The following is a 27,738-nucleotide window of genomic DNA, read 5'->3' on the forward strand; positions in this document are numbered from 1 at the left end:
GCTTTACTGCAGTTGACTCTTTTTCTGTGCATGTATCCTTCCTTCCTCCAATACCCCAGTGCTTTTAGAATAACAGGATTTTCTCATTGCTTTGCTTCGGTGGTGGGATGGGAGCTGGGGATGTTTAGTGAGGTCATTTCTGATTTTCTTTGGATAATTTTCAGTCATTTAATTCTTTTTTTTTCTTTTTTTCTTTTTTTTAAAATGTTACATTAAAAAAATAAGAGGTCCCCGTATACCCTTCCACCCCCCTACCCCACTCCTCACACAACAACAACTTTATTCTTGGCATTGGTTATTTCTAGTCAGCTTTTTTTTTTTTTTTTAATGAAGCCATTCTTTGCAGCTGTGGTTATTTCATTGACCACAACAGTAGACTTCTCAATAATTTGTTGTCATTTTACATGAGGGAACTTGGGTCCTAGGTTGCCCTGTATCTGGGAATAACCTAATATTTATAACATAAAGTAGTATATGAATAAGTAAAGTTCTGAGTTTATGTTTTTAGGGCTTTAAAAAAAAAGTAATCTGTGACATATTAGGGAGAAAGTATGCATAATTGGGATACAGCCACATGTTTTTATTAGAAAAATTATATTTGAAAGGATATCATATAGTTATATATCTTCTACATCCTTCCCCTTCCATGGTTGTATGCTGTTTGTAACAGTGAAAAATCATTGTTCTAAAGAGTAATCATCCAGATTTAGTTGGTTTGTAGAAGTCCTGGGATTTTCGTTTTATCTGTTCGTGGAGGTATATGATATATATATATATTTTTTTTTAATTCCCCCCCTCGCGGCTTGCTTGCTGTCTGCTCTCTGTGTCCATTCATTTTGCGTTCTGTATGTCTTATATTTATTTTTTATTTATTTCTCCCCCCTTGTGGCTTGCTTGTTGTCTGCTCTCTTTGTGTCCATTCACTGCACATGCTTCTGTATTTTTACTTTTCTCCCTTTTTTGTTGCATCACCTTGCTAAGTTGACTTTCCGCGGCACTTGCGGGCTGGGCAGCGCTCTGCTTTGCCTGGGCAAGCCTACCTTCACAAAGAGGCCCAGGACGTGAACCCAGGGCCTCCCATATGGTAGACGGGAGCCCAACTGATTGAGCCACAGCCACTACCCCGATATCAATATTTTTAAGATTTATTTATTTCAACCTGCCCCTCCCCCCTGCCTGTGTTGTTTTGCACTTGCTGTCTGCTTTTTTCTTTTTAGGAGGCACCTGGAACTCAATCCAGGACCTCCCATGTGGAAAGGAGGTGCCCAGTCATCTTGAGCCACCTCTGTTCCGCTTCTTGTGTCTCTCATTGTGTTTTCTCATTGTGTCTCCTCATTCTGTCGTCATCTTGTTGTGTTGTCATCTTGTCATGCCATCCTCCCATTGTGTCAGCTCGCTGTCTTGCTCATCTTCTTTAGGAGGCACCAGGAACTGAACCTGGGACCTCCCATGTGGTAGGCGGGCACTCAAGGGTTTGAACCACATCCACTCCAGTATATGGTTTTTTAAATTACTTGTTGGATAAATCAGATATGCTGCGTTGTTAAATTTTCATGATGAAAAGTACCAGCAGTTGGAAAAATATTTTTTTCCTTCATCAAGTAACCTTGGACTTTTTAGTTAATGTTCTTTTTACACATGATGGAAATCTGTTTCACCTAGAGGTTTGACTGAATTGAATTTTTTAAAAAAATATTTATTCCCCCCCTCCCCCATGGTTTGTGCTCACTGTCTGCTCTCTGTGTGAATTGAATTTTAAGGAGGAGGTAAGCACCTTCTTTATTAAGAAGAGAGAGGACTGTGAGTTATTTTCAAGTTATATAAAGCCTTTTTTGGGGGGTTAGGTGGGGAGTAAAATATGTATAATATAAAAATTATTCTAGTCTGTTACTTGGTGTTTTAGATAAACCAGGCATGCTTTAATTGAAACCCCCTACTGTAGATTGCCCTAGAACACATTGGAGGTATGTTTTTAGTCTGTGTTGTCATCAGTTCCCATGTAAATTATAGGAACCTGCTGCTTGTTAGTTTTCTGGGGTGGCACGTGAATGTGAACATCCTTAGGCAGCTCCTGGTTCTTCAGCCTTGTTGGGATTCTTAGGCATATAACCTGGAGGCCATTATGTCACTGTGGTAATGAGTTTCTGTCTCCCTAGACTGTAATGCTTTTCAGAAGCAAAGTTGAAGGGTTAGTAGGGACAGACAGGCACATTGCCATTAAGTGACTTTTAACCCTGGAAAGCTTCCAGCTAGTACTTTAATCACTACGTATGCTTAAACCAAGAGATCAAGAACAGTGTATGGGATTAAAGAGATAACTGTTTCTTTTTTTTTTTTTTTTTGTAACACATCAAGCTCATTCCCACCTCAGGTTTTCGTTTTTTTTTAAGATTTATTTTATTTGTCTTTCCCCACCCTCTCATTTGCGCTTGCTGTGTCTGTTCATTTTCTTTGTTTCTTTTAGGAGGCACCAGGAACTGAACCCAGGACCTCCGATATGGGAGGGAGGTGCCTAATTGCTTAAGCCACCTCCATTCCTGCTGGTCCTTTTTACGAGGCACTGGGAACCTCTGTTCCCTGCTTTGTTGTGTCTCTTACTATGTTTTTCTTCTTCTGTCTCTTGTGTCAGCTTGCCATACCTGCCCATCGTGCCAGCTTGCTGTCTTCTTTAGGAGGCACTGGGAACTGAATTACAGACCTCCCACTTGATAGGCAGGAGCCCAGTTGCTTGAGCCACATCTGCTTCCAGCAATAACTTACCGTTATTTCTGTGTGGAATGCTCTTTCCCCAGATGGTCATATAGCTTGTTCTGCTCATAGAGCAAGAGAGGGACTTCTTTGGAGAGTCAGCTAGCCCCCACTTTCACCCCTACAACCCTGTCTAAAAGAACACTCCATCCCACTTCTGCATCTTCCTTTATGGTTTATGATTTTTTTTTTCTTTGCTTTTATCACTAACTGAAATACTGAGATTTTATTTGTTTTCTTGTTTATCTCTTCTACTAGAGTGTAATCTCCAAGATTGTAGAAATTTGTCTTATTCATCTTCTAAAACAGATTTGTCAACCTCAGTATTATTAATATTTTGGCTGTATTAGTTTCCTAGCTGCTAAAATAAGTACCATACAATTAATTGGTTTAACAGCAGGAATTTATTGGCAAATTGAGGCATCAGCAGGGCAGTGCTTTCTCCCTGAAGACTGTGGCATTCTGGTACTGGCTGCTGGTGATACTTTGTCCTTGACTTTTCTGTCACATGGCAGTGCATATGGCAGCATCTTCTCCTTTCCCTTCTGGGTTCCCATTGACTTCTAGCTTCTGGCTGCTCCCTGTGGATTCTCTGTTTGACTTTCACTCTTTCCCACTCCAGTAGCCTGGATTAAAGCCCAGCCTCATTCAGTTGGGCCACACCCTAACTGAATAACATCTTGAAGAGATTTTACTTATAATGGGTCCACACCCACCAGAATTCAGACCAAGACCAAGAACAAGTCCAAACCAAGGTACACAGTTCAATCCACTGCAGATTGTGGGGGCTGTCCTATGCATTGTATGATGTCTAGCAACATCCCTGTTTCTGACAGTCAAAAATGTCTCTAGATACTGCTAAATGCCTCTTGGAGAACAAAATTGTCCTTAGTTGAGACATTAGTGGGTGCTTAATAAATATTTGTTTAATGGATTAAGCAGTGGGTGCTCAATAAATATTTATTGGATGATGAATGCATTCATAAATGAATAAACTCAGCAAGTTAAGAATTTTTGGACCACTGAACCATGTGCATACCCTTGTGTTTCTTGCTTTTTTCTTTCTATTCTCTTGTCTGTCTGGCATATTGATCTACTTTTTGCTGCTATTTTCCTCCACTCAAACTTGCTTTATCTTTCAGACAGTGTTCTTTAATTTACTTTCTAATTTGCTCTTTTATTTACTTTTGTTCAATTCAACAAGTGTCTATTGAGCACCTACTCTATGCTGTTGAGTAGTAGGAGGGAACTATAAAAAGATATGGTACGGTCTGTGCTTAAGAGCTAATAGGGTAAAATGGACATAGATATATGAAAATGTTCCTCTGAAGTTGAATTCTTATTCCAGAGTGATGTCTAATCTGGTACCAAGGGTTATTTGTGTCAGTAGTTGTTGAGTGCTTATCAGAATGGTATGAAATTGCTGATGAATTTAGAATGCAGTTTTTCCCAAAACCTACCTATTAAGTTTTTACTTATATTTATTTGTTGCAAATTATTCTTGTTTCTTGCTGTTCTGTTTGACTAAAGACCTGGTTGGGAAATATACAGAGTGGACTTGGTCATTTTAGACTTTTTGTTTGACATGAATGTTTCTAGGATTGGTTATTGTGTTGAAGGATTTTGGTGATGGTTTGTTTTTTTGTTTGTTTTTTTTGAGATACTGGGGAGTGAACCCAGGATCTGGTATCTCGTACATGGGAAACAGGTGCTGAACCACTTGAGCTATTCCCTGATGAGTGTTGGCCCTTTTGCTTGTTTGTTTTGTTTCCAGAAGGTACCAGGGATCAAACCCAGGACCTTGTACATGGGAAGCAGGCACTCAACCACTTGATACATCTGCTCCCTTGGTGTTTTGTTTTCTTAATGTTTTGTGTTTTGTGTTTTTTTTTTTGTTGTTGTTGTTCATCCATTCTATTATAGCTATTGCTAGTTTGTTCCTTTTTAAATTTTATTTTATTTTAATTTTCAGGTCCCAGGGCTGGGGAGTGAACCCCAGAACCTTGTATGTAGAAAGGGAAGCTGGCAGTCAACCGCTGAGCCACATTGGCTGCCCTTCCCTGGTAGGTTTTTAATGTCCATGCTTGAAAAGCCTAGCCATCCTACCTAACTGGGTTATTGAGCCATAGTAGACAAGACTAGTTCTTTCTGACTGGGATTAAAATACACTGAATAAAACCCCCATTCCCCATTATGTGACTTCCTTTGTTCTAGGGAAACTGACTTTATTTATTCTGCCAAACATTTATGTTCCATCTCTGACATAGAGAGATTTCATTTGATTTGAACTATAGGGTCAGAAGAATTCCAATGTGAGAGTATCTGGAACTCTTTCCTCTTGAAGACACAAATGACTTCTCTTTAGATTATCTAGAGATGGAATAGACAGACTGAATATTGTGGTAGTTCAGATGGGGTCCTTAAATGACTGTTTACCTATCTCTGTGTTTCTTTATGTTGGAATGACTAATAGAATATTGAAGAACTGGACATGTTTTTTTAAGAAAGAGAATTTTTCTTGTTAACGTCTTGGATTCCTATTCATATGACTGATTGTTGTAAAGCGGAATTGATGTCCTTGACACTTTGCTAAGAGATGTAGCCTAATTTTAGGGTTTTTTTTTTTCTTTTTGCTGTGTGAATTTGTTAAGTACTTTGGTATAAAAACTGTAATTTACTCTGTAATCAAAACTGAGATAAAAGAAAAATGCAGTTACCTGAAGTCTCTCAGAATGAAAGTAGATGACATTAAGATTTAGAATTTTCCTTTTTTTTTTTAAATTTGAAAAATAACTTACAATTAAAAATAGAGTTTTAAAAGAGCAGAATGCTATTTGAATAAAGGTCCCAAATTATAGTGGTGACTAGGATACCTCCTAAATCATTTTAAGTATATGAAAAATGTAACAACTAAATTGGATTCTTCATTTATCAAATATAAAAGGCAATAGTCATTGCCTTTATACTAAGGAAATCTAGCTCCCTCCCTCCCTCCCATCCATTCATTCATCTATTTATTCCTCCATCTATCCTTCATTTTTCTGAATACTTGAATGTTGGCTGAAGTTCATGTTCCATGAGTACTTAATACTCCCATGGACATTTCCTAGGAATAAAGATATTCATTTATGTAACGACCCTAAGTGTACTTACCATTTAAGAAATTTAATATTGATATAAAGCTTATAGTCTGTATTCTAATTTTTTCATGTGTCTCAGTCATGTCCCTATGAACTTTTTCTCCTTCCTCATTTAATTCCATCAGGATCATGTATTGCTTTTTTTTTTTTTTTTTAAGATTTATTTATTTCTCTCTCTTCCTCCCCCCCCCCCCGCCCCAGTTGTCTGTTCTCTGTGTCCATTCGCTGTGTGTTCTTGTTTTTGTCCACTTCTGTTGTCAGCGGCACGGGAATCTGTGTTTCTTTTTGTTGCGTCATCTTGCCATGTCAGCTCTCCGTGTGTGCTGCGCCATTCTTGGGCAGGCTGCACTTTCTTTCGCACTGGGCGGCTCTCCTTATGGGGCACACTCCTTGCACGTGGGGCTCCCCTACACAGGGGACACCCCTGCGTGGCACGGCACTCCTTGCGCACAATAGCACTGCGCATGGGCCAGCTCCACACGGGGTCACGGAGGCCTGGGGTTTGAACTGCAGACCTCCCATGTGGTAGACGGACGGCCTATCCACTGGGCCAAGTCCGCTTCCCACGTATTGCATTTAATTGTCATTGTCCCTTTAATTGCTCTTTCTTTTTAAGTTGTGGGCACATACATGCAACATAAACCTTCCTATCTCAATCATTTCCAAGCATACCATTCAGTGGAATTAATCACATTCACAACATTGAGTTACCCTTACCACCCCCCATTACAAAAACTCTCCCATCCCTCCAAACAGAAACCTTATAACTATTATGCATTAATTCTGCATAACCTCTGACCCCTGCCCCTGGCGATCTGTATTCTAATTTCTTTCCCTATGAGCTTTTCTCTGATATTATCTTTGTAGTTACCATGGGATTACCTTTAACATTGTAAATCTCTAACAATGTCATTTGCTTTGGTATCAATTTAATGTCAAGAGTATACACAAACTTATGTTTCTATACTGGTCTATCCCTCCACCTTCATGTAGTTCTTTTCACAAATTACATATTTATACATTGAGTCCAAAACCACTGCTTTATCATTACATTAGATTTTGTAGGAAGTAAAAAGTGGACCTAAAATAGAATAGTACTGGCATTTATATTTACCTGTGTTGTCACCTTCACTGGAGATCTTTATTTTTTCATGCAGCTTCTATTTCTAGTCAATCTTCCTTTCAACTGGCAGAACTCTTTTTAGCATCTCTTGTAGGGCAGTTATGTCGGTAAACCCCCTCAGCTTTTGTTTATCTGGAAATGTCTTAATCTCTCCCTAATTTTTTTTTTCCATTCTCTTTTTTTTTTTTTTTTTTTGAGGTACTGGGGATTAAACCTGGGACCTCATAAATGGGAAGCCAGCACTCAACCACTGAGCCACATCGGCAACCCAGAGTTGGTTTTTTCTTTTGTTTTGCTTGTTGTTTGCCTTTTTTTTTTCTTTTAGGAAGCACCAGGAAACAATCACAGGACCTTCCATGTGGGAAGGAGGTGTTCAACTGCTTGAGCCATATCCACTTTCCCTTTTTTAAACAAAAAACAAAAAACAAAAAATCTGTTTTATTGATTATTACTATTATTAATAAAGCATACAGTTCATCCAAAATGTACAATCAATGGTATTTAGTATAATCACATAGATGTGCATTTATCGCTTCAGTTATTATTGGAGCATTTTCATTATTTCAATAATAATAAAAAAACAGATTAACAAAAAACAAAGTTCTTCTCCTCGCAATCTCTCTATGCTTCCCCTGCTGTACATAGTTGCTATTTTTGGCTACTGTACAATTATTAAGCAGTTTTATTGAGATATATCCATATACCACATAATCTATCCAAAGTCTACAATCAATGGCTTTTAGTATAATCACAGTGTTGTGCATTCATCACCACAAAAATTTTTGAAAAATTTCATTACTCCAAAAAGAAAAACCCCACATCCCTTAGTAGTCCTTCCCCAGCCCTACATAACCGCTAATCTAATTCCATCTTTATAAATTTATATTAACATTTTATGTAAATGGAATCTTACAGTATGTAGTGCTTTGCGTCTGGTTTCTTTTACTTACCATACTGTTGGATTTTTTTTGCCTGATATTAACATCTTGTAACATTAATATACATTTGTTCAATTTCAAAGGAAAACAGTCATACATGTAATATTACCCATATTCATATTTCACTGAGGCTTACTATGTTATACAGTCCCATGTTGTATTTCTTAGCTTTCCTTTAGTAATGTACCTGACTTTAGACTTTCAACCCCTGTCATACCCACTGCTAGTTACAAAATTATGTGTTTTCACCTTTTCTATTCATTTCCAAACAACCTTTTTAGAAATTCTGCACAAGTTAACCCTCAGCTTTCCATTCTCTGACCTTATTCTTATTTTCTGGGTGACCCATATTCTAGTTATTCACTTCATGAGATTACACATTATATTTAGCTCATAATAGCATGCTCATATAGTCTGTCTTTTTGTGTCTGTCTTACTTCACTCAATATTATGTCCTCGAGGTTCAACCATGTTGTATGACTTCATTTCTTCTTAACAGTGCATAATACCCCATCGTGTGTCTACACCAGTTTGTTTATCCATTCATCGGTTGATCTTTTGACAATCTTTTGGAAATCGTGAATAATGCTACTGCTAACATTGGTGTGCAGATGTCTGTTCGTGTCACTGCTCTCAGTTCTCCTGGGTATATACCAAGTAGCGGAATTGTTGGGTCACGTGAAAAATATATATTCAACTTCTTTAGGAACTGCCAAACAGTCCTCCACAGTGGCTGTACCATTCTACATTTCCGACAGTGAATAAACATTGCTATCTCTCCACATCCTAACACTTGTAGTTTTCTGTCTTTTTAATAGTGGCCATTCTAATAGGTGTGAAATGATATCTCATTGTAGCTTTGATTTACATTTCCCTAATTGCTGGTGATGCTGAATTTTTTTCATGTGTTTTTTTGCCAGTTGAATTTCTTCTTTGGACAAATATGTCTTCAATTCTTCTGCCCATTTTTTAAATCAGGTTGTTTGTCTATTTATTGTTGAGTTGTTTGTAGCATTTCTTTATATATCATGGATATTAAACCCATATCAGACATGTGATTTCCAAATATTTTCTCCATTTGTGTCAGCTGCCTTTTCACACTTTTTCCAAAGTCTTTGAGGTACATTAAGTGCTTACTTTTTTTTTTTTTAGGATTTATTTTATTTATTTCTCCCTACCCCCTCGTTGTTTGCACTTGCTGTGTCTCTTTGTCTTCCTTGTTTCTTTAGGAGGCACCAGGAACTGAATCTGGCCCTCTGATGTGAGAGGGAGATGCCTAATCTCTCTGTTCCCTGCTTTGTTGTGTCTCTCATTGTGGGTTTTTTTCCTCTTTGTGTCTCTCTTGTTGCATCAGCTTGCTGTGCCTGCCCTTCAGGTCGCTCACTGTCTTGCTCATCCTCTTAAGGAGGCACCAGGAACTTCTGCTCCTGCTTTGTTGTGTCTCTCATTATGTTTCTCTTCTTGTGTCTCTTGTTTTTTCAGCTTGCTGTGCATACCTGTCATGACAGCTCGCTGTGTTCTTTAGGAGGCACTGGGAACCAAACCAGGGACCTCCCGTGTGGTAGGCAGGAGCTCATTCACTTAAGCCATGTCTTCTTCCCAAAAAGTGTTTAATTTTGAGGAGGTCCCATTTATCTATTTTTTCTTTTGTTCCTTGTGCTTTGGATGTTAAGATCCAAGAAACCACCACCTACCGTGAGATCTTGAAGATGTTTCCCTACATTTTCTTCTAGTAGTTTTATGGTTCTGGCTTTTATATTTTAGTTTTTAATCCATTTTGAGTTGTATTCTTGTATAAGGAGTGAGGTAGGGGTCCTTTTTCATTCTTAGAATTTTGGATATCCAGTTTTCTTGGCACCATTTCTTGGAGAAACTGTTTTGTCCTGTTAACACGGATTTGGTAAGTTTGTCAAAAATCGGTTGTCTGTAGAGGTGAGGGTTTATTTCTGGACTCTCATTTTTATTCCAGTGATTGATGTGTCTATCTTTACCAATACCTTGCTGTTTGACCACTGTAGGTTTGTAATGTATGTCAAGGTCAAGCAGTAAAAGTCCTCCCACATTGCTCTTTTTTAGAATGCTTTTGGCTATTTGGATGCACTTTCCCCTCCAAATAAATTTGGTAATTACTTTTTCTATTTCTGTAAAGTAGGCTGTTGGAATTTTGATTAGTATTCCATTGTATCTCCAAAACAGTTTGGGTAGGATTGACATCTTCACGATATTTAGTCTTCCAATCCACAAACATGGAATATTTTTCCATTTGTTTAGGTCTTTGATTTCCTTTAGCAAGGTTTGTAGTCTTCTGAATATAGTTCTGTACTTTGGTTAAATTGATTCCTAGATTTTTTAGTCTTTTCGTTGCTATTATAAATGGAATTTTTTTCCCGATTTCTTCCACAGATTGCTCAGTACTAGTGTACAGAAACACTGATTTCTGCGTGTTGATCTTGTATCCTGCCACTTTGATGAACTTGTTTATTAGCTCAAGTAGCTTTGTCATACACGTTTTAGAACTTTCTAGATATAGGATCATGTTATCCACAAATAGTGAAAGTTTTACCTCCTCTTTTCGTATTTGGATGCCTTTTTTTCCTTTTCTTGTCTAATTGCTCTAGCTAGAACTTAGCACAATATTAAGGGAAGCGGATGTGGCTCAACTGATAGAGCGTCCATCTGTCATATGGAGGGTCCAGGGTTCGATCCCCAGGGCCTCCTGACGCGTGCAGTAAGCGGGCCCATGTGCAGTGCAGCTGCATGCAAGGAGTGCCGTGCCTTGCAGGGGCACCCCCAAGTAGGGGTGCCCCACGTGCAAGGTGTGTGCCCTGCAAGGAGAGCTGCCCCACATGTAAAAAGTGCAGCCTGCCCAGGAGTGGCACTGCACACATGGAGAGCTGACATATCAAGATGATGCAACAAAAAAGAGATGCAGATTCCCAGTGCCGCCTGATAATGCAAGCGGATGCAGAAAAACACAGTGAATGGACACAGAGAACAGACAATGAGGAGGAAGGGGAGAGAAATAAATAAAATAAATCTTAAAAAAAAAAAGCAATATTGAATAACAATGGTGACAGTGGGCATCCTTGTTTTGTTCTTGATCTTAGAGGGAAAGCTTTCAACCTTTCTCTATTAAGTATGATGTTGACTTTGGGAATTTTTCATATATGTTCTCTATCATATTGAGGTATTTCCTTCTATCTTTCAAAGTGTTTTTATCAAGAAAGGGTGCTGGATGTTTTTAAAAGGTTTATTTTATTTATTTCTCCCCATCCCCTTGTTGTTTGCATTTTCTGTCTGTTCATTGTGTGTGCATTTTCCTTTTTTTTAGGAGGCACCAGGAACCAAATCTGGGGCCTCCCATGTGGAAGAGAGGCATCTAATTGCTTTAGCCACCTCTGCTCCCTCCTTTGTTTTGTCTGTCCTTGGTTTTCCTCCTTGTGTCTCTTGTTGCATCATCTTGTTATGTCAGCTTGTCGTGCCAACCTGTTGTGGCAGCTCATTGTCTTGCTTGTCTTCTTTAGGAGGCACCGGGAATCGAACCTGGGACCTCCCATGTGGTAGTCAGGTGCCCATCTGCATGAGCCACATCTGCTTCCTGCTGGATTTTGTCACATGCCTTTTCTGCATCAATTGAGATGATTATGTGTTTTTTTCCCCTTCAGTTTGTTAATGTGGCATATTAGATTAATTCTTTTTCTTATGTTGAACCACTGTTGCATACCAGGAATAAATCTCACTTGGTCGTGGTGTGTACTTCTTTTGATATGCTGTTGGATTCTATTTGCAAGTATTTTGTTGAGAATTTTTATATCTATGTTCATTAAGGAGATTGGTCTGTAATTTTTTTTTCTTGTATCTTTATCTGGCTTTGGTATTAGGGTTATATTGGCTTCATAAAATGTGTTGGATAATCTTCCTCCTCTTCAATTTTTTAGAAAAGTTTTAACAGGATTGGTGTTAATTCTTCTCGAAATGCTTGGTAGAATTAATCTGTGAAGCCATCTGGTCCTGGAGTTTTCTTTGTTGGGAGGTTTTTGATGACTTATTCACATTCAGTGATGTTACTGTACATTATTTACTCCCACCATTTTATTCTTTGGTTTTCATATGTCATATTTTAGTTTTGTCTTATTACTCTTTTTTTTTTTTTTTTTTAAAGATTTATTTATTTATTTTATTTCCCCCCCCTCCCCTGGTTGTCTGTTCTCGGTGTCTATTTGCTGCGTCTTGTTTCTTTGTCCTCTTCTGTTGTCATCAGCGGCACAGGAAGTGTGGGCGGCGCCATTCCTGGGCAGGCTGCTCTTTCTTTTCACGCTGGGCGACTTTCCTCACGGGCGCACTCCTTGCGCGTGGGGCTCCCCCACGCAGGGGACACCCTTGCGTGGCACGGCACTCCTTGCGCGCATCAGCGCTGCGCATGGCCAGCTCCACACGGGTCAAGGAGGCCCGGGGTTTGAACCGTGGACCTCCCATATGGTAGACGGACGCCCTAACCACTGGGCCAAAGTCCGTTTCCCTTATTACTCTTTTGATTATCCTTTCTGGTATTTTTCTTTCTGCATTCTCCTCCAAGTATCTCTTTCCTATCTTGTTCCTTTAGGCTCTAAGACTCCCTTTAGTATTTCCTGCAAAGGCAGATTCTTTTTTATGAACTCTATTAGTTTCTGTGTATTTGTGAATATTTTAAACTCACCTTCATATTTGAAGGACAACTTTGCTAGATAAAGAATTCTCAGTTGGCGATTTTTCCCTTTCAGAATACTAATTATATCATTATCACTGTATTCTCGTCTCCATGCAAATTAGCATTAAGTTTTATTGGGAGTCCTTTGTATGTGATGGTTTGATTCTCCCTTGCTTCCCCCATAATTTTCTCTTTATCTTTGATGTTTGACATTCTGAGTAGTAGGTGTCTTGGAGTAGGTCTGTTTGGATTTGTTCTGATTTGGGGTATACCTACGGTTCTTGGACATGTAAATTCATTTCTTTCATGAGAGTTGGGAAATTTTCAGCCATTTCCTCAAATACTCTTTCTGTCCCTTTTTCCTTCTCCTTCTATAACTACTGTGGTATATATGCTGTGTTTCATGTTATCATTCAGCTCTCTGAGTTCCTGCTCAATTTTTTTCCATTCTTTCTCTCTCTCTTCTCTTCAATTTCAAATGTTCTGTCTTCTGTATCCCTTGTTTTTTCTTCTATCATTTCAAGTCTGCTGTTATAATGTGTTTTTTATCTCACCTATTGTGTCTTTGATTCCCACAAGCTCTGTTATTTTTCTGTTCAGGTTTTCAAATTCTTCTTTGTGCTTGCCCAGTGTCTTTTTTTTTTTTAATATATATTTTTTATTTTTTTTACCAGTTTTTATTTTTGAAGCATCTTCCAAACTAAAGCATTTATTTTTTTCCACTCTTTTATTTTTTGTCTTTTTTTTAAAGATACATAGATCACAAAAAATGTTACATTAAAAAATAAGAGGTTCCCATATACCTCCCCACCCCCACCCCCAATGTCTTCTTGATGTCCTTTATCTCTTTAGCCTTATTGTCTTTCAACTTGTTACTTTGATTTTGGAAATTTATGTGACTCTTGTTGATTTGTTGTCTCAAATCCTTGTTTTTCATCTGGGGCTTTGGTATATTTCTTTGCTTGGCCTGCTTCTTTCATTTTCTTAGTATGACTTGTGAATTTTTGCTGATGTCTAGATATCTGATTATGATGGTGAGTTTACCCTGATGATCAGTTTCTCTCTCTTTCATAGTGATTTAGTGGCAGGAGGCTGTGTTGCTGTTTTTTAGTTCTTGATTCAACCTGTTACAGGTCTTTAGGACTGTCCCTGTTAGTTTCTCAAATCTGGGCCTTGGACCCAGTAATGGGTTGCAGACCCACTTCCAAGGGCTTTGGGGAGGAGGGCTGTAACTTCCAGAAAAAGACTCTTACTTTTAATTTCCTCACATATACTTCCTTGATTTGCCAGCAGATGGTGCTTTTTGGCAGTCCTCTCAGTTTAAAGCCTGGTCAGAGTGTTTGCTGCAACATGGATGGGGGATCAGTGTGATGGAGGTTCCTGCCTGGAGGCCAAGAACCTCTCAATTAAAACTTTCCAGAGGCTGTTCAACCTTTGCTGGCAGCCTCTTCCCTTTTCCTGGGTAGGAAATAATTCCACTCCCCTCTGCGTCTTCAACAACCAGTCTCAGTCAGTAGGGAGGGTTATTGAGAGGGTTGGGAGAGTTATTGAGAGGGTCGGATCTCTTTAGTCCTGTGCCGGTTCCCAGGGCAAACAGTGGTGCCCCCACACCAGGCCTGGACATATTTGTGGGGCATAGTAGACCAAATTTGTGGGCAAAAGCTAAGTCAGCCTTAGGCTGCATCCCTCTCTCTCCTGTTTCCTGAGGAGGTGGAGCCTGCAGCCCCCTTTTTGTGTACCCGCTGGCCTGAGACCAGAGAATTCAAAATTGTCTGCTCATAGGGTGGGGGAAGGGCATCAGTGGCTGCAGTTTCAGCTTGCACTCAGTCTTTCTATTAGATTTTTTCCTGTGACCCTCCTTTTTCTCGGCAGTGTCCAGCCTTCGCCTGATGTCCTAAACCCTGGAACATTTTTTTCCCGAGCTGTTTCTGCCTGTCTTCTAGCTGATGTTCTGTAAGAGGAGAGAATTCTATGTCTTTCTAATCTGCCATCTTCCTGAAAGTTGTCTCTCCCTCATTTTTAAAAGACAGATTTACTGGATATAGAATTCTTGGTTGGCAGTTTTTTTATTTTCAGCACTCTAAATATGTCATCTTACTGCCTTCTTGCCTCCATCGTTTCCAGTGAGAAATTGGCATTTATCTTTGACATTTGACAGTTATAATATTTAATGGTGTGAGTCTTTTTGCATTTATCCTTTTTGGAGTTTGTTGAGCATCTTAGCTGTGTTTAGTCCTGTCATAAGTTAAATTTGGGAAGTTTTCAGCCATTATTTTTTAATACTCCTTCTGCCTCTTTCTCTCGTTCTTCTCCTTCTAGGACTCCCACAATGTGTATATTGATGGTGTCCTATGGATTACTTTATAGGATCTGTTTAATTGTCTAATCTTAAAGATCTCTAATTGTTTCTTCTGCCATTTCCAATCTGCTGTTGAACCCCTCTAGGGAATTTTTAATTTCTGTTACGGGAAACGGACTTTGGCCCAGTGGTTAGGGCATCCGTCTACCATATGGGAGGTCCGCGGTTCAAACCCTGGGCCTCCTTGACCCGTGTGGAGCTGGCCATGCGCAGCGCTGATGCGCTCAAGGAGTGCCGTGCCACGCAAGGGTGTCCCCCGCGTGGGGGAGCCCCACGCGCAAGGAGTGCGCCCGTGAGGAAAGCCGCCCAGCGTGAAAAGAAAGTGCAGCCTGCCCAGGAATGGCGCCGCCCATACTACCCGTGCCGCTGACAACAGAAGGGGACAAAGAAACAAGACACAGCAAATAGACACCAAGAACGGACAACCAGGGGAGGCGGGGAAATTAAATAAATAAATAAATCTTTTAAAAAAAAAAAATTTCTGTTACTGTAGACCTCAGATCTGTTTGGTTCTTTTATATAATTTCTAACTCTCTGTTGATATTCCCTTTGTGTCATCTGCTGTTTTCCTGATTTCCTTTAGTTCTTTGTCCATCTTTTCCTTTAGCTCTTTCTTTGAGCATATTTAGAACATGTCTGATATGTCCCAAGTCTCATCCTCTTAAGTAATGTTTTCTAGTGCTTTAATCTTTGCTGGGCCATCACTTTTTGTTTCATTGTATGTTTTGTAACCTTTTGTCTAACCCTGGACATTTTGATATTTTGATGTATTACCACTGGAGTAGACACTGAGGCTTCTGTTCCTTAAACTTGTATCCAGTTAGGATGTAGTTTTCTTTGAATGCTAAGAGCTACAAAAAAAAAAAAAAAAAAGAGGAAACATATTTCCCAGTCCTTGGGGACCTGTGCCAGTGCTCTTCTTCAGGGCTTATCCAGATAGTGAGTTTAGAGAACAGCTCCAGGCAGAGCACAGAGAGAGGCCTTCCTGATCTTGTCTTGGGCATGCACATATGGTCATGGGAATTCTCCCATGAACACAGTTCTAAATGTCTCCTCTTCTCTAGGAAACAGTTTCCTTACAGTCCCAGGCACTGTATGGCATGCCTCAGATGGCATGACCAAGACTGCTCTCCCACAGCATTTTTTGGTAGGAGAGCTGCGTGAGCACATAGGGCAAGTTCTGGGACAGCAGGTCCCTCAGGCCATCATCAGACAGATTGGACCAGACTTTTATTCTCTCAGGATATGCAGTAGGATTACTCTGCTCCCTCTGGAACCAGGACCAGAGATCTCAGAGATCTGCACAGGTTTCATGCCTTTTGGGGGGGGGGGGGGGGCCGGTTACTAGCCAGGACCATAGGAGATCCTTGTACTTTTTTTTTTTCTGATTCTAGTACTTTTAGGTAACCGTTTCTTGATTCAGTGCTTACCCCGTTACTGTAGTCCTGTAACTGTTTTCTAGAGCTTTGAGCAAGATATTTCTGCCAATTCTTACTGCTTTTCAAAGCTTCTATGGGGGGACAGAGCTCTGAATCATCTCACTCCATCATCTTCATCAAGGCAGGCTTTCAAGACAGCACTTCTTAAAAGTGCATTTCTTGAGGTTTTTGAAGATTTATCTCTGAGTTCTTTGATAAATTTGACATAAGGAAAATTTGAAATAATGCTCTCTTATCTTTATTTCAAAGAAACTCTCCTGAGGATATAAAAATCGTATTATATCATGATTTTTTTAAGATTAAAGAGCTTAAGGAAAGGAGTGAGAATTACTGCAATGCTGAACTAAAGGAAACCTCAGAATATGTCTGAAAATCAAGGACTCTGAAGATCACAGATGGTGAGGTTTGTATTTCTAATAAAAAATGAGAAAAGAAAGATTTAAAAATTTTGAAAGAATTTTTTTTTCCTTTTAAATTTAATATCAGGTTTAACCTCAGGAATATTGGATTCTTTTTTTTTTTTAAGATTTATTCATTTATTTATTTCTCTCCCCTTCCCCTCCCCCACCCCCCTGCCCTCCCCCACCCCCCTGCCCTTGTCTGTTCTCTTTGTCTATTTGCTGTGTCTTCTTTGTCCGCTTCTGTTGTTGTCAGCTGCACGGGAATCTGTGTTTCTTTTCGCTGGGTCATCTTGTTGTATCAGCTTACCCTTTATGTGGCACTTTCTTTTACGCTGGGCAGCTCTCCGTACGGAGCACACTCCTTGCGCATGGGGTTCCCCTACATGGGGGACAACCCTGCATGGCAGGGCACTTCTTGAGCGCATCAGGACTGCGCATGGCCCAGCTCCACACGGGTCAAGGAGGCCCGGGGTTTGAACCGCGGACCTCCCATGTGGTAGGCGGACGCCCTAACCACTGGGCCATGTCCACCGCCCCATTGGATTCTTATGATTGCAGTAGACTATACTCCCCAAAGGCCTGAATTTGTCCTTGGATAAAAATAGTTGGTCAGGGAAGTGGACTTGGCCCAATGGATAGGGCCTCTGCCTACCACATGGGAGGTCCGGGATTCAAACCTCGGGCCTCCTTGACCTGTGTGGAGCTGGCCCAGGCGCAGTGCTAATACATGCAAGGAGTGCCGTGCCACGCAGGGGTGTCCCCCGCGTAGGGGAGCCCCATGTGCAAGGAGTGCATCCCGTAAGGAGAGCCACCCAGCGCAAAAGAAAATGCAGCCTGCCAGAGAATGGCGTCGCACACATGGAGAGCTGACACAAGATGAGTCAACAAAAAGAAACACAGATTCCTGGTGCCACTGATAAGGATAGAAGCAGTCATAGGAGAATGCACAGTGAATGAACACAGAGAGCAGACACCTCGGGGGGGAAATGGAGAGAAATAAATAAATAAATAAATCTTTTTTTAAAAAAAACAAACGTTGGTCAGGATGCTTTTTTTTTTTTTTAGCACCCCAATTTATTCAAACTAGGATTTTAAAATGGCATTTCATTTACTAGGCTCTCACCTTTAGCAAATTGTTAATAGCTTGTGACTCTAGGGTAGTGTTAACAGAAATGGCTTGAATTTTATTTACATATTAATCCGCATAAGATTGTTTCATTATCCATGTGCAAAATTAAAAATTAAATCAGTGTCTTTTAATAAAAACAGATCACATGCGTATGTTTCCTTTCCATGTCTGTAAAGTGAAGGACTTCTTCTGGTTGATTTTCATCACCAGTTTTTTCAAAATTAACCTCATGGCATGAACCCTCAGGAAGGAACTTCACAGCCAATTGGTCTCTCAAAAAACAATGATGCGTCCCTCAAAATGAGGCTTCTATTTAGGAACATCAATATCCTTATTAGACTTCAGTCAACCCCAAGGATGCTCTCAAAAATGTTACATCTTTACGAATTTTCATCAAATATTCTTCCGCGTTCTGCAACTTTCTTTTGCATCTTAGTATCTCCACACAACAGCTCCAAGATAGCACTGATATGACCATTGTGCCTATATCATAACCACCAACTTTCAAGTCCTGGCTTAAAAGCTGGGATGCCTCTTTGTATCCCTGAAAACAAGATGGGTCACCAGCCCACTGGAGCCACCTGTGAAAAATCAGCCAGGATTCCTTCTCTTGCTATATCTGCTCAAACCTGTACAATTTGATCCAGAAGTACAGCCTAGTATGTTCTGCCAATGCTTCTGTCAGTATGTGAAGGATATGGACTTCATTAAATTGGACTAAGTGATCTTCCTTCAATGGATTGTCCAAGACATCTACATGGCTAATACATAAACGAGTATATAAAGCTAAAAAATCTTTGAAAAAAAGTTGACCACTGAGATTTTTCTTTCACCATAAAACTTGATGAACTGTTTTGTTAGATTTGTTTTTAGCTTGGATGGAAGTGTTCTCAAAGCAGACCCTTTGCATTGGGTTAGAGAGCATAAGTATCAGTCCTAAATTGGTTTGAAAAGAACTTCCTTTCATGGAATAGAAAGTTTTAATTCAAATTCACATAAATTGGGCAGCTCTTGGAGAATATGTAGAAAGCTGTTTGGTTTTGATCACTAAGATAGAAATTTGGAGTGGTTAAATATTATTTGGGGGAAAAAAGTAGAAAATTGCTAAACCACATCATTTTCCAGGGGAGGTTTTTGTTTGTTTGTTTGTTTGTTTGACTATGATTAGTGGAAGGGAAAGGAAGTAGGAGCCCTGCATTTGAGGCATACCCCTGCAGTAATCTTGAGCAGGCTACCCCTCAGATCTGTCAGTCTCTCTCTCCATTGTGCATGTGTACATTCCCACTCTTGGAGCTTCAGTGTCCTCACCTGTAAAACAGAGGAAAACCTCCCCACTGTATAATGTCACTAATAGGAGTATGCTGTGCATGCAGACCTCATGGAGACAGGAGAAAGTCTGAGAGCCATTCCAGTAGTCAACACTAAAGGTGATGTTTCTTTGATGTGTCTGTTTTGAAATTTGGAATTTGAATCGAGACATCATCTTTTACTAGATAATATAATATGTTATTGGTCTTTTCCAGTGGATTGCTCAAAAAAAAAAGAGAAAGGATTGGCCTGCTGGAGAATTACTGCTTTGCTTAGGAAGAGGTGCCTACTGTCAGGCAGAGGGTTGTTCCTTTAGGCCATTACTTGCCTTGTAGCTTGTAGATTGTATCAGCTGTGGATGCGAAAAGAATTAGGGGTTTGTCTGAATCTCTCTTCCAGATCATTCTAGGAGACCATTTCAGCAGTGGCAATGACCAAAGGTAGACAGAACTGGAAACCGAGAAAAGTCAGGAACAGAAATGACTGGAATTAGTTGAAAATGTTATTTTCTCAATAGACTGTTATTTTCCCCATTGATTCCTGCTAACTTTCTTTGAGAATGCTATGGGGCCTTTGCATTCCCACTATCAGAGTGGGATGGAATGGTCATAGTGAGTTCACAGAATTCAAAGAGGAGGTTTTTCTCTTCTCTTTATGTTTCTTTTATTTTAAATTTGCCCCTCCTCCCCCCCCCCCCAATGAGAGGTATCTTGCTTATGAGGATTTACAATTTTGATCAATTTTTAAAGTCTCATGTGTTAGATCCCTGGCAAAGAGACTAGACAGCTTTGAAACCAGAAACAGGAAGGTATTTCCCTTGGAGGGGAGTCAACTCCTCGTTTCTGGAGATAAGTTCAGACACATTCCCCATGGTAACTATCCAGCAAAAGCACTGTTCATTTCTTCAGTTCTTTGTGGTTGAGTAGTCAGTATATAGAGGTATTATATTGGGGGGGGGGGGGCCTCTTGGATTTTGTAGATCTTCACAATCACTTCTCTGATCAAATTCTATTCCCCTACAAAAGTTCCTGGTTTTATGAAGCTTTGGAAAATTTACCCTTTCCTTTCATCACTCCCAGGGCATTGAGAGAAGTTAAGTTGTTATTTGTTTATTCACAGAGGGTCCTTGATCACTCCTATAAAGAGTTCAGAACTGAGCCTCCCTAGTGGGTTGCCTGCCATGCTGGTTTGCTCTTTTGGGCTTGGCTTGGCACACCTGGTCCTCTCACCTATGGTAGGTGTTACCTGTGAATTTTCATATGTGTCTTGTCTCATTTATCACCTTGCTCTCTGTACCAGTTCTTCTGAGGATTGATTGGTGAGGCTGATTACTTTGTCTTGAACCTTTCTTATTATCTGTAAGTTTACTCATGATGACTATGTTATTTTGTCTTAAATTTGGGAGGGAGGCCAGGAAATGGGATTTCCTTGGGACAGGTTTTGTGGTAGTTACTGCTCTTGAATCCTGGTTTTATCTTTGTCCCCTATTTTGATATCTTAGGGTATATCAGTTCCCTGGTTTTTGTCTCATCTATAAAATGAGGATCACTTACAGATTATAGTAGAGGGACAGCTGTATAGTGTTTTCGTTTTCTTTCATAATTGATATTTTATGGGTTGTTTTGAAAATCAACACACAGACATTGTGAACAATATATACACAATTCTTTTTTTTTTATACAATTCTTGAATGTATGTACTGAAAATCTAAAAAGCCATGTAGTTGTTGTAACTCTTTTCTAAAGTTATTCCAGTGACTTTCCACCTTAAAATTTGGAGGTAAGTTTTCCTTAAGAGGTTATCAAGGGAGCCAATATGGCTTGGTTGTTGAGTGCTGGCCAGCTTCCCACATACGAGGTCCTGGGTTCAATCCCCTGTACCAGTACCTCAAAAAAAAAAAAAAGGAAAAAAAAAAAAGAGGCTATTCAGCAGAGCAGATGTAGATTGGTGGTTGAGTGCCTGCTTCACATATATGAGGTCCCGGGTTCAATCTCTGGTACCTCCTAAAAAACAAATTAAAAATTAAAAAAAGAGGATATCAGGTACCTCAAGTACCTTCAGTTGATAAGCTGTTCCATTATAAGTCCTACTAATTCATAATTTGATAGGATATATACTACATACATTTCCAATCTTTCACAGCGCTTAGAGTTATTAGGAAAACTGAATGACCACAACCAAGAATGTTGCAGAGTGCACACAGTTCTGACACAGAGAACCAAGATAAGGGAGCAGTTTTAAGAAACAGTTCTACTGAGAGACATGGGAATAGATGTAACTTTAAATGTTCAACACATTTTAAATGCATGACTGTGACTGCAAATCGCCATTTAGTATGTGTTGTATTATAGAGTGTAAAAATTGCCACTCCCCACCCAATGGAACGTTAAGTTGACATCCAAGACAGTCAAAGCCTCCCATAATTCAATATCCCACTATTTTTTATTTGTACCCCAAAATAAACTATCAGCAAATGATTTCCCCTCATTTAAAAAAAAAAACATTTACACTTAAAAAATGGAATGAGGTAGGATTCAAATCTCCTCCTTAAATGTTTCTTCTAAAGCTACTTTAAAAACTTGCTTTTATGAAATAGTTAATGAAAGTATTTCTCTGGATTGTGTAAGAAGGGCAAAACAGGGACCGCTAATAAGGTATGATAAATGATGCTAATCAGACTTGGCTTCTTTCTCCTACTTCATCAGAAGCTAGACTCTCCTCATTTTTAATTTCTCCATTTTCTTCAGGTAAATCTTTAATTTCTTTGTTAGCCACTTAAGCTTGTTTTCCCTTTTTTTTGGGGGGGGTACTGGGGATCGAAACCTGGGAGCCCGTGCATGGGAAGTAGGTGCTCAACCACTTGAGCTACTTCCACTCCCCCCTCTTTTGCCTTTTGGTTGTACTTTTTTGTCTGCAGATTTAGTCTTTCCTACTGCCGTTTTTTGACCTTGTTTCCACTTTCACTGGAGCAGGTTTAGCTGACAACATCACTAACTCCTCTTAGGCTCCTTCTTCCTCTCCCTTTCAGTTGAGCTGACTTTCTGGGCATCTTGGCTGGGGAGAGGGTGCATGCATAATGCTGCCTGAGAGCTGCTGGGACCTGTGGCAGGGGTGTTGGGAGAACCCAGCTCTATAGTTTTGAGTGTAAATTTTTCTGGGACCTGACAAGCGGCTGAATTCTGACATGGTATTTTTTCTCTGATCAGATTCCGGAGATGTGACTATACCAGGGGTCAGTAAACTATGGTCTACAAGCCTAGTCCAGTCCATGGCCTGCTTTTATATAGCTCATGAACAGAGAAAGGTTTTTACATTTTCCAAAGGCTTGTAAAAATAAAAGGAAGGAAAAATACAGCAAAGAATAAAATGCAGAAGACTATATGTGGCCTGCAAAGCCTAAAATATTATGTGGCCTTTTTCAGAAAAAGTTTGTCAAGACCACTGTACCATGCTCATTGCAGAACTAGGAGATGAGGTGCTTCGTCTCTGTCTGGTGTCGTGTTCAATCCTCTAGTTCTCTGGGACATTCAGTGTCTTTAGTGTTAAAGTTGTTCTTATGAATTTCTGTTTCATTTGCAGGTATATGAGTGACCTAAAGCTGCAAATTAAAACGGAGAGAGAACAGTGCCAACTGGGAGCAGGGCAAGGATGCCAATTCCTCCTCCCCCTCCACCCCCACCTGGGCCCCCTCCACCTCCTGCTTTTAATCAGGTAGGTGGTCCTTCCACCAGCCTGTCTCAAAACCTTTGCATAAATAGGTCGATAGCCCTCATGCATTTAATTTTTAAAAATAATTTGTGTCCATCTCCTTGAAATGGCTCCGTTGTCTCATTGTTTCTGCTCTTTGAATCTGCTTATTGTCTCTGCTTGTTGTGTCTGCTTGTTTTCTGCTTGTCTTCTTCAGGAGGCAATGGGAACTGAACCTGGGGCCTCCTCTGTGGGAGGTAGGTACCCAACCACTTGAGCCACATCTGCTCCCCCCTCGTGTACTTTTTTTTTTTTTTTTTACCTCCTTTGGTTAAAATTCTGGGTTTTCCTTATTCTTTTTTTTTTTTCATTTTTAAAATTTTTATTCCCCCCTACCCCCAGTTGTCTGCTTTCTGTGTCCATTCACTGGGTGTTCTTTCGTGCCCGCTTGTGTTCTTGTCAGCGGCATGGGGAATCTGTGTCTCTTTTTGTTGCATCAGCTTGCTGTGTCAGCTCTCTGTGTGTGTCCGGCACCACTCCTGGTCAGGCTGAGCTTTTTTTTCTGTGCTGGGTGGCTCTCCCTATGGGGCGCACTCCTTGCGTATGGGGCTCCCCTACATGGGGGCTCCCCTACATGGGGGGCACCCCTGCGTGGCAGGGCATTCCTTGTGTGCATCAGCACTGTGCGTGGGCCAGCTTATCACATGGGTCAGGAGGCCCTGGGTTTGAACCCTGGACCTCCCACGTGGTAGGCAGACTCTGTCTTTTGAGCCATATCTGCTTCCCTCCTTATTCTTATTTTGAGCCTGCTCTTTAATCTTCAGTTTTTGACATCCCAGGTTTTTCTCCTAGGATTAATGGATACTTAGGACTTCCTGATGTAAGACATAGTTACTCATAAACTTGGGGTATAGGAAATTGGAGAATAAACAGGTAACATCTATTCTCATCCACTAGTTCTGAGTCCAGAAAGGTCCTCTTAGACTCATAATGGCTTGACTTGTTTCCTTATCCTAGTTCAGTCTAAATGAATATTTGGATAGGTGGCATCAGAGTAGGAACAAGTTGTTTTCCCCTAAATCTATTTCCTCTATAAAGGTAAATGTGTTTTTTCTCAAATATCCTTGAGAAAAGGATGGAGATTCTTGGAGGTTGTTTCCTGTAATCATTTCATCTCCTTCTCTTCTACTCCACATCAGTTCATTTTAAAGCCAAGTCCCTCAAGTCTGATCACCTCATCAAGAAAAAAGAAAGAAAGGAGTTTATGGGCTTATATTAGTAAGAAGACTTAGAGGTTTGTTAATGGGAGAAAAAGAAATAAAGGTAACATTAGAAAACTGATAACCCAGGTGTATGTGTGTGAAACAGGTAAGAATGCCCTAATCCCTTAAAGAGGATAAGTGACTTAACTAACTTTTTTCAGAGCTAGGGCTAGTGTTCAGGTCTACCGACTTTTGTTCCAGTGTTTTTTTCCATAATCTTTGGTTTTTAGAGGTTTTCTTTAAATGATATGAACCCTCTTTTGGATGAAGTTTTATGTTGGAAGCCCAGTAAGTGAAGTAGATAAAAACAGAGCTGCTCTGGTTATAGTAGGCTGTAAGGACCCACAGTGACACTTTGGATCTCTCTGATCTCTTGGGTTACTGCACTATATCTTGCTGCTCTAGTCATTCACTCAGTAGCAATTTATTGGGGATTATTATGTGTCAGGACTTGGTTAAACAAATAATTTAGAAAATCCAGATAACTTTATACTTACTGCTTGTTTCTTTTACAAAAAGAATGTATTTATATAACTAAAAGAAAAAAAGAAAAAATACGTAGATAAGCAAAAAGCAAATAAAAAATCATCTGTTATCCTGTCGCCCAGAAATGAGGCACAATCTCTGTCTTTATTTTTTTTTAAGATTTATTTATTTATTTATTTAATTCCCCCCCCTCCCCTGGTTGTCTGTTCTTGGTGTCTATTTGCTGCGTCTTGTTTCTTTGTCCGCTTCTGCTGTCGGCAACGGCAACGGCACGGGAAGTGTGGGCGGCGCCATTCCTGGGCAGGCTGCTCTCTCTTTTCACGCTGGGCAGCTTTTCCTCACGGGCGCACTCCTCGCGCGTGGGGCTCCCCCACGCGGGGGACACCCCTGCATGGCAGGGCACTCCTTGCGCGCATCAGCACTGCGCATGGCCAGCTCCACACGGGTCAAGGAGGCCTGGGGTTTGAACCGCGGACCTCCCATATGGTAGACGGACGCCCTAACCACTGGGCCAAAGTCCGTTTCCGCAATCTCTGTCTTTAAGGACTCCAAGATAAGGAATAAGACAGACAAGTCAACAGGCAAATTCTGTGCTGCCAGAGATAAATAGGAATGCAAAGAAGGGCACCTGACTTAGTGGTTGGAGGTAGTTAGAGAAGATTTCTAGGGGAGATATGATACTTGAGCTGAGTTTTTTTTTGTTTTTTTTGTTTTTTTTTTTTTGAGCTGAGTTTTAAAAGATGAATAGAGTTGAGCCAGAAAGAGAAGCAGAAGGAAGAACACTTGAAGTTGAGGAAGCATAATTTGGAAGTGTGCTGGTTTGTAAGAAAGCATACAGAGGTTTAGATTATGCTTTTGAGGGGATGTGGTGGGAGATGAAGATGAAAGTATAGGCTAAGCATTTGGATTTTTTGCCTGGTGATGGAGAGATAATAAAATATTTAGGCAGCAGGTTTATATTAGATTGGGTTTGTATTAAAAGATCATTCTTAATTAGTGTGGGTAGTGGATTGGGGAGTGGGGATTTGAGACTGGGAGACAGGAAGGTTGAGATTGGAAACAAAAGGCTGCTGTAGCTGAAAATTGAGGGTCTGGACTAAAGCAATGAGGATGAAGAGGGTGGGAAAATTCAGGAGACATTTAGAAAGTTAAATCTTTGTAAAGAGTTTGGTGACTGATGGAAGAATGAGAAAGAAGAAGGAGCTTTGAACTCTGTAGTTTGGGGATTTGATTGAATAATAGTGCCATTTACAAAGGGAATCAGATTTGTGGAGGAGATAGGAGCCTGATTTTGGACGTATTTAATAATACTTTAATAGTTTTTCTTTACAGAAGTAATAGGTTGGGGAGTGGGTATAGCTCAGTGGTATGACTGCCCGCTTCCATGTACAAGGCCCCAGATTCAATCTCCGGTACCTCCTAAAAAAAAACAATAATAGTAATGTTAAAAAGACACCTGCCTCCCACATGGGAGGTCCTGGGTTTGGTTCCTGGCTCCTGAAAGAAGACAAGCAGACACAGAGAGCAGACAGCAAGTGCAAACAACGAGGGGTGGGGGGAGAGAAATAAATAAATCTTTAAAAAAAAAACCCGAAACTGTAGATAAGCAAGAAGGATCAATCACTCATAATTTGACTATCCGTAACATTTTTATGTATATCATTCCCCTGCCCTCTTCTCTCCTCTCTCCCTCCCTTCCTGTCTATGAGATTGAAGTGATTAGCACACAGCTATGTGATTATACATACTTATTTCTATCCAGCTCTTCATAGTCATTATATGTCATGAATGGCCTGTAAAGTTATAAATGGTTAGTGATATCATTTCAAAAACTTCTTGCATTAAAAATGTTGGTGGAAAAATTAGAGAATACCAACTAACAGAAAATGTTAAACTATATGTTTATTAACCTTTTTAAAATTTATTTCTCTCACTCTCTCCCTGCCCCCCCCCAGTTGTTTGCTCTCTCTGTCCATTCACTATGTGTGCTTCTGTGCTCGCTTCTATTCTTGTCAGTGGCACCGGGAATCTGTGTCTCTTTTTGTTGCACCAGCTTGCTATGTCAGCTCTCCATGTGTACGGCGTCACTCTTGGGGGCTGGACTTTCGTGCTGGGTGGCTCTCCTTACGGGGCGCACTCCTTGAGCACGGGGTTCCCCTATGCAGAGGACACCCCTGCGTGGCAGGGCACTCCTTGCGTGCATGAGCACTGTGGATGGGCCAGCTCCACACAGATCAAGGAGTCCCTGGGTTTGAACCGTGGACCTCCCATGTGGTAGGCAGATGCACTATTCATTGAGCCAAGTCCGCTTCCCTATATTAATCTTTGGTTACATTGTGTGTATATACATATTTTTTTAAAGATTTACTTATTTTTTTATTTCTCTCACCTTTCCTGCCCTCCCCTCAACCCCCAGTTGTCTGCTCTCTGTGTCCATTCACTGTGTGTTCTTCTGTGTCTGCTTGGATTCTTGTCAGTGGCACCAGGAATCTGTCTCTTTTTGTTGCATCATCTTGCAACCACTCCTGGTGCTGCACAATGTTGTGCTGCCCTCACCACCATCTATTATGAAAACTTGTCCATTATTTACAAATATTTTGATCCTCTTCTTTGTATTAGGCACAGTACAACAGTGAACAGTGGTCTAGCCTTCATGAAGCTTTGTAGCTTCTTCAGTTATAATTCTAACCTTTACCAGTTTAATAGGTAAATAATGATATTGTGTTTTAACCTGCATTTTTCAATTACTATTGTAATTGAAAATTTTTTTCATATTTGCTGGCTATTTGATTTCTTTTGTGAGGTGTTGTTCATGTCCTTTGCTTATTTTCCTTGTTTGCTGTGATGATCTTGATATGTTAATGCTTTATAGATTTAGGACACTACTGTTGTGTCTGTCACATGCTATGTTTGTCACATGTTTTTCCTCCCACTTTATCATCTACTTATTTACTTACATTCCTGAGTAAATTATTTATTTATAATAAACGAGTCTTTTCCTGTATTTTAGTTGTCATGCTTAGAAAGTCCT

At 40.1% G+C, this 27,738-nt stretch overlaps 1 protein-coding gene across 43 annotated transcripts in view; it reads left to right on the forward strand.

Annotated features, from left to right (window-relative positions):
* Positions 1–27,738, forward strand: part of WIPF2 (WAS/WASL interacting protein family member 2) — a 60,960-nt gene that overhangs the window by 15,674 nt on the left and 17,548 nt on the right. For 28 of the 43 annotated variants that reach the window (XM_058284200.2, XM_004450084.5, XM_058284215.2 and 25 more), the window contains one exon: positions 22,852–22,983. The exons of 8 other annotated variants lie outside the window; for them this stretch is intronic. In XM_058284200.2, the coding sequence (XP_058140183.1) occupies positions 22,921–22,983 (63 nt within the window). In that variant the 5' untranslated portion in view covers positions 22,852–22,920. Of the gene's footprint in view, positions 1–16,732; positions 16,838–22,851; positions 22,984–27,738 lie in introns of all 43 variants that reach the window. 7 more of the 43 variants (XM_058284214.2, XM_004450077.5, XM_058284186.2 and 4 more) reach the window with 1 other exon arrangement.

This window comes from Dasypus novemcinctus, chromosome 21 (assembly GCF_030445035.2).
Source record: "Dasypus novemcinctus isolate mDasNov1 chromosome 21, mDasNov1.1.hap2, whole genome shotgun sequence".
NCBI lineage: Eukaryota > Metazoa > Chordata > Mammalia > Cingulata > Dasypodidae > Dasypus > Dasypus novemcinctus.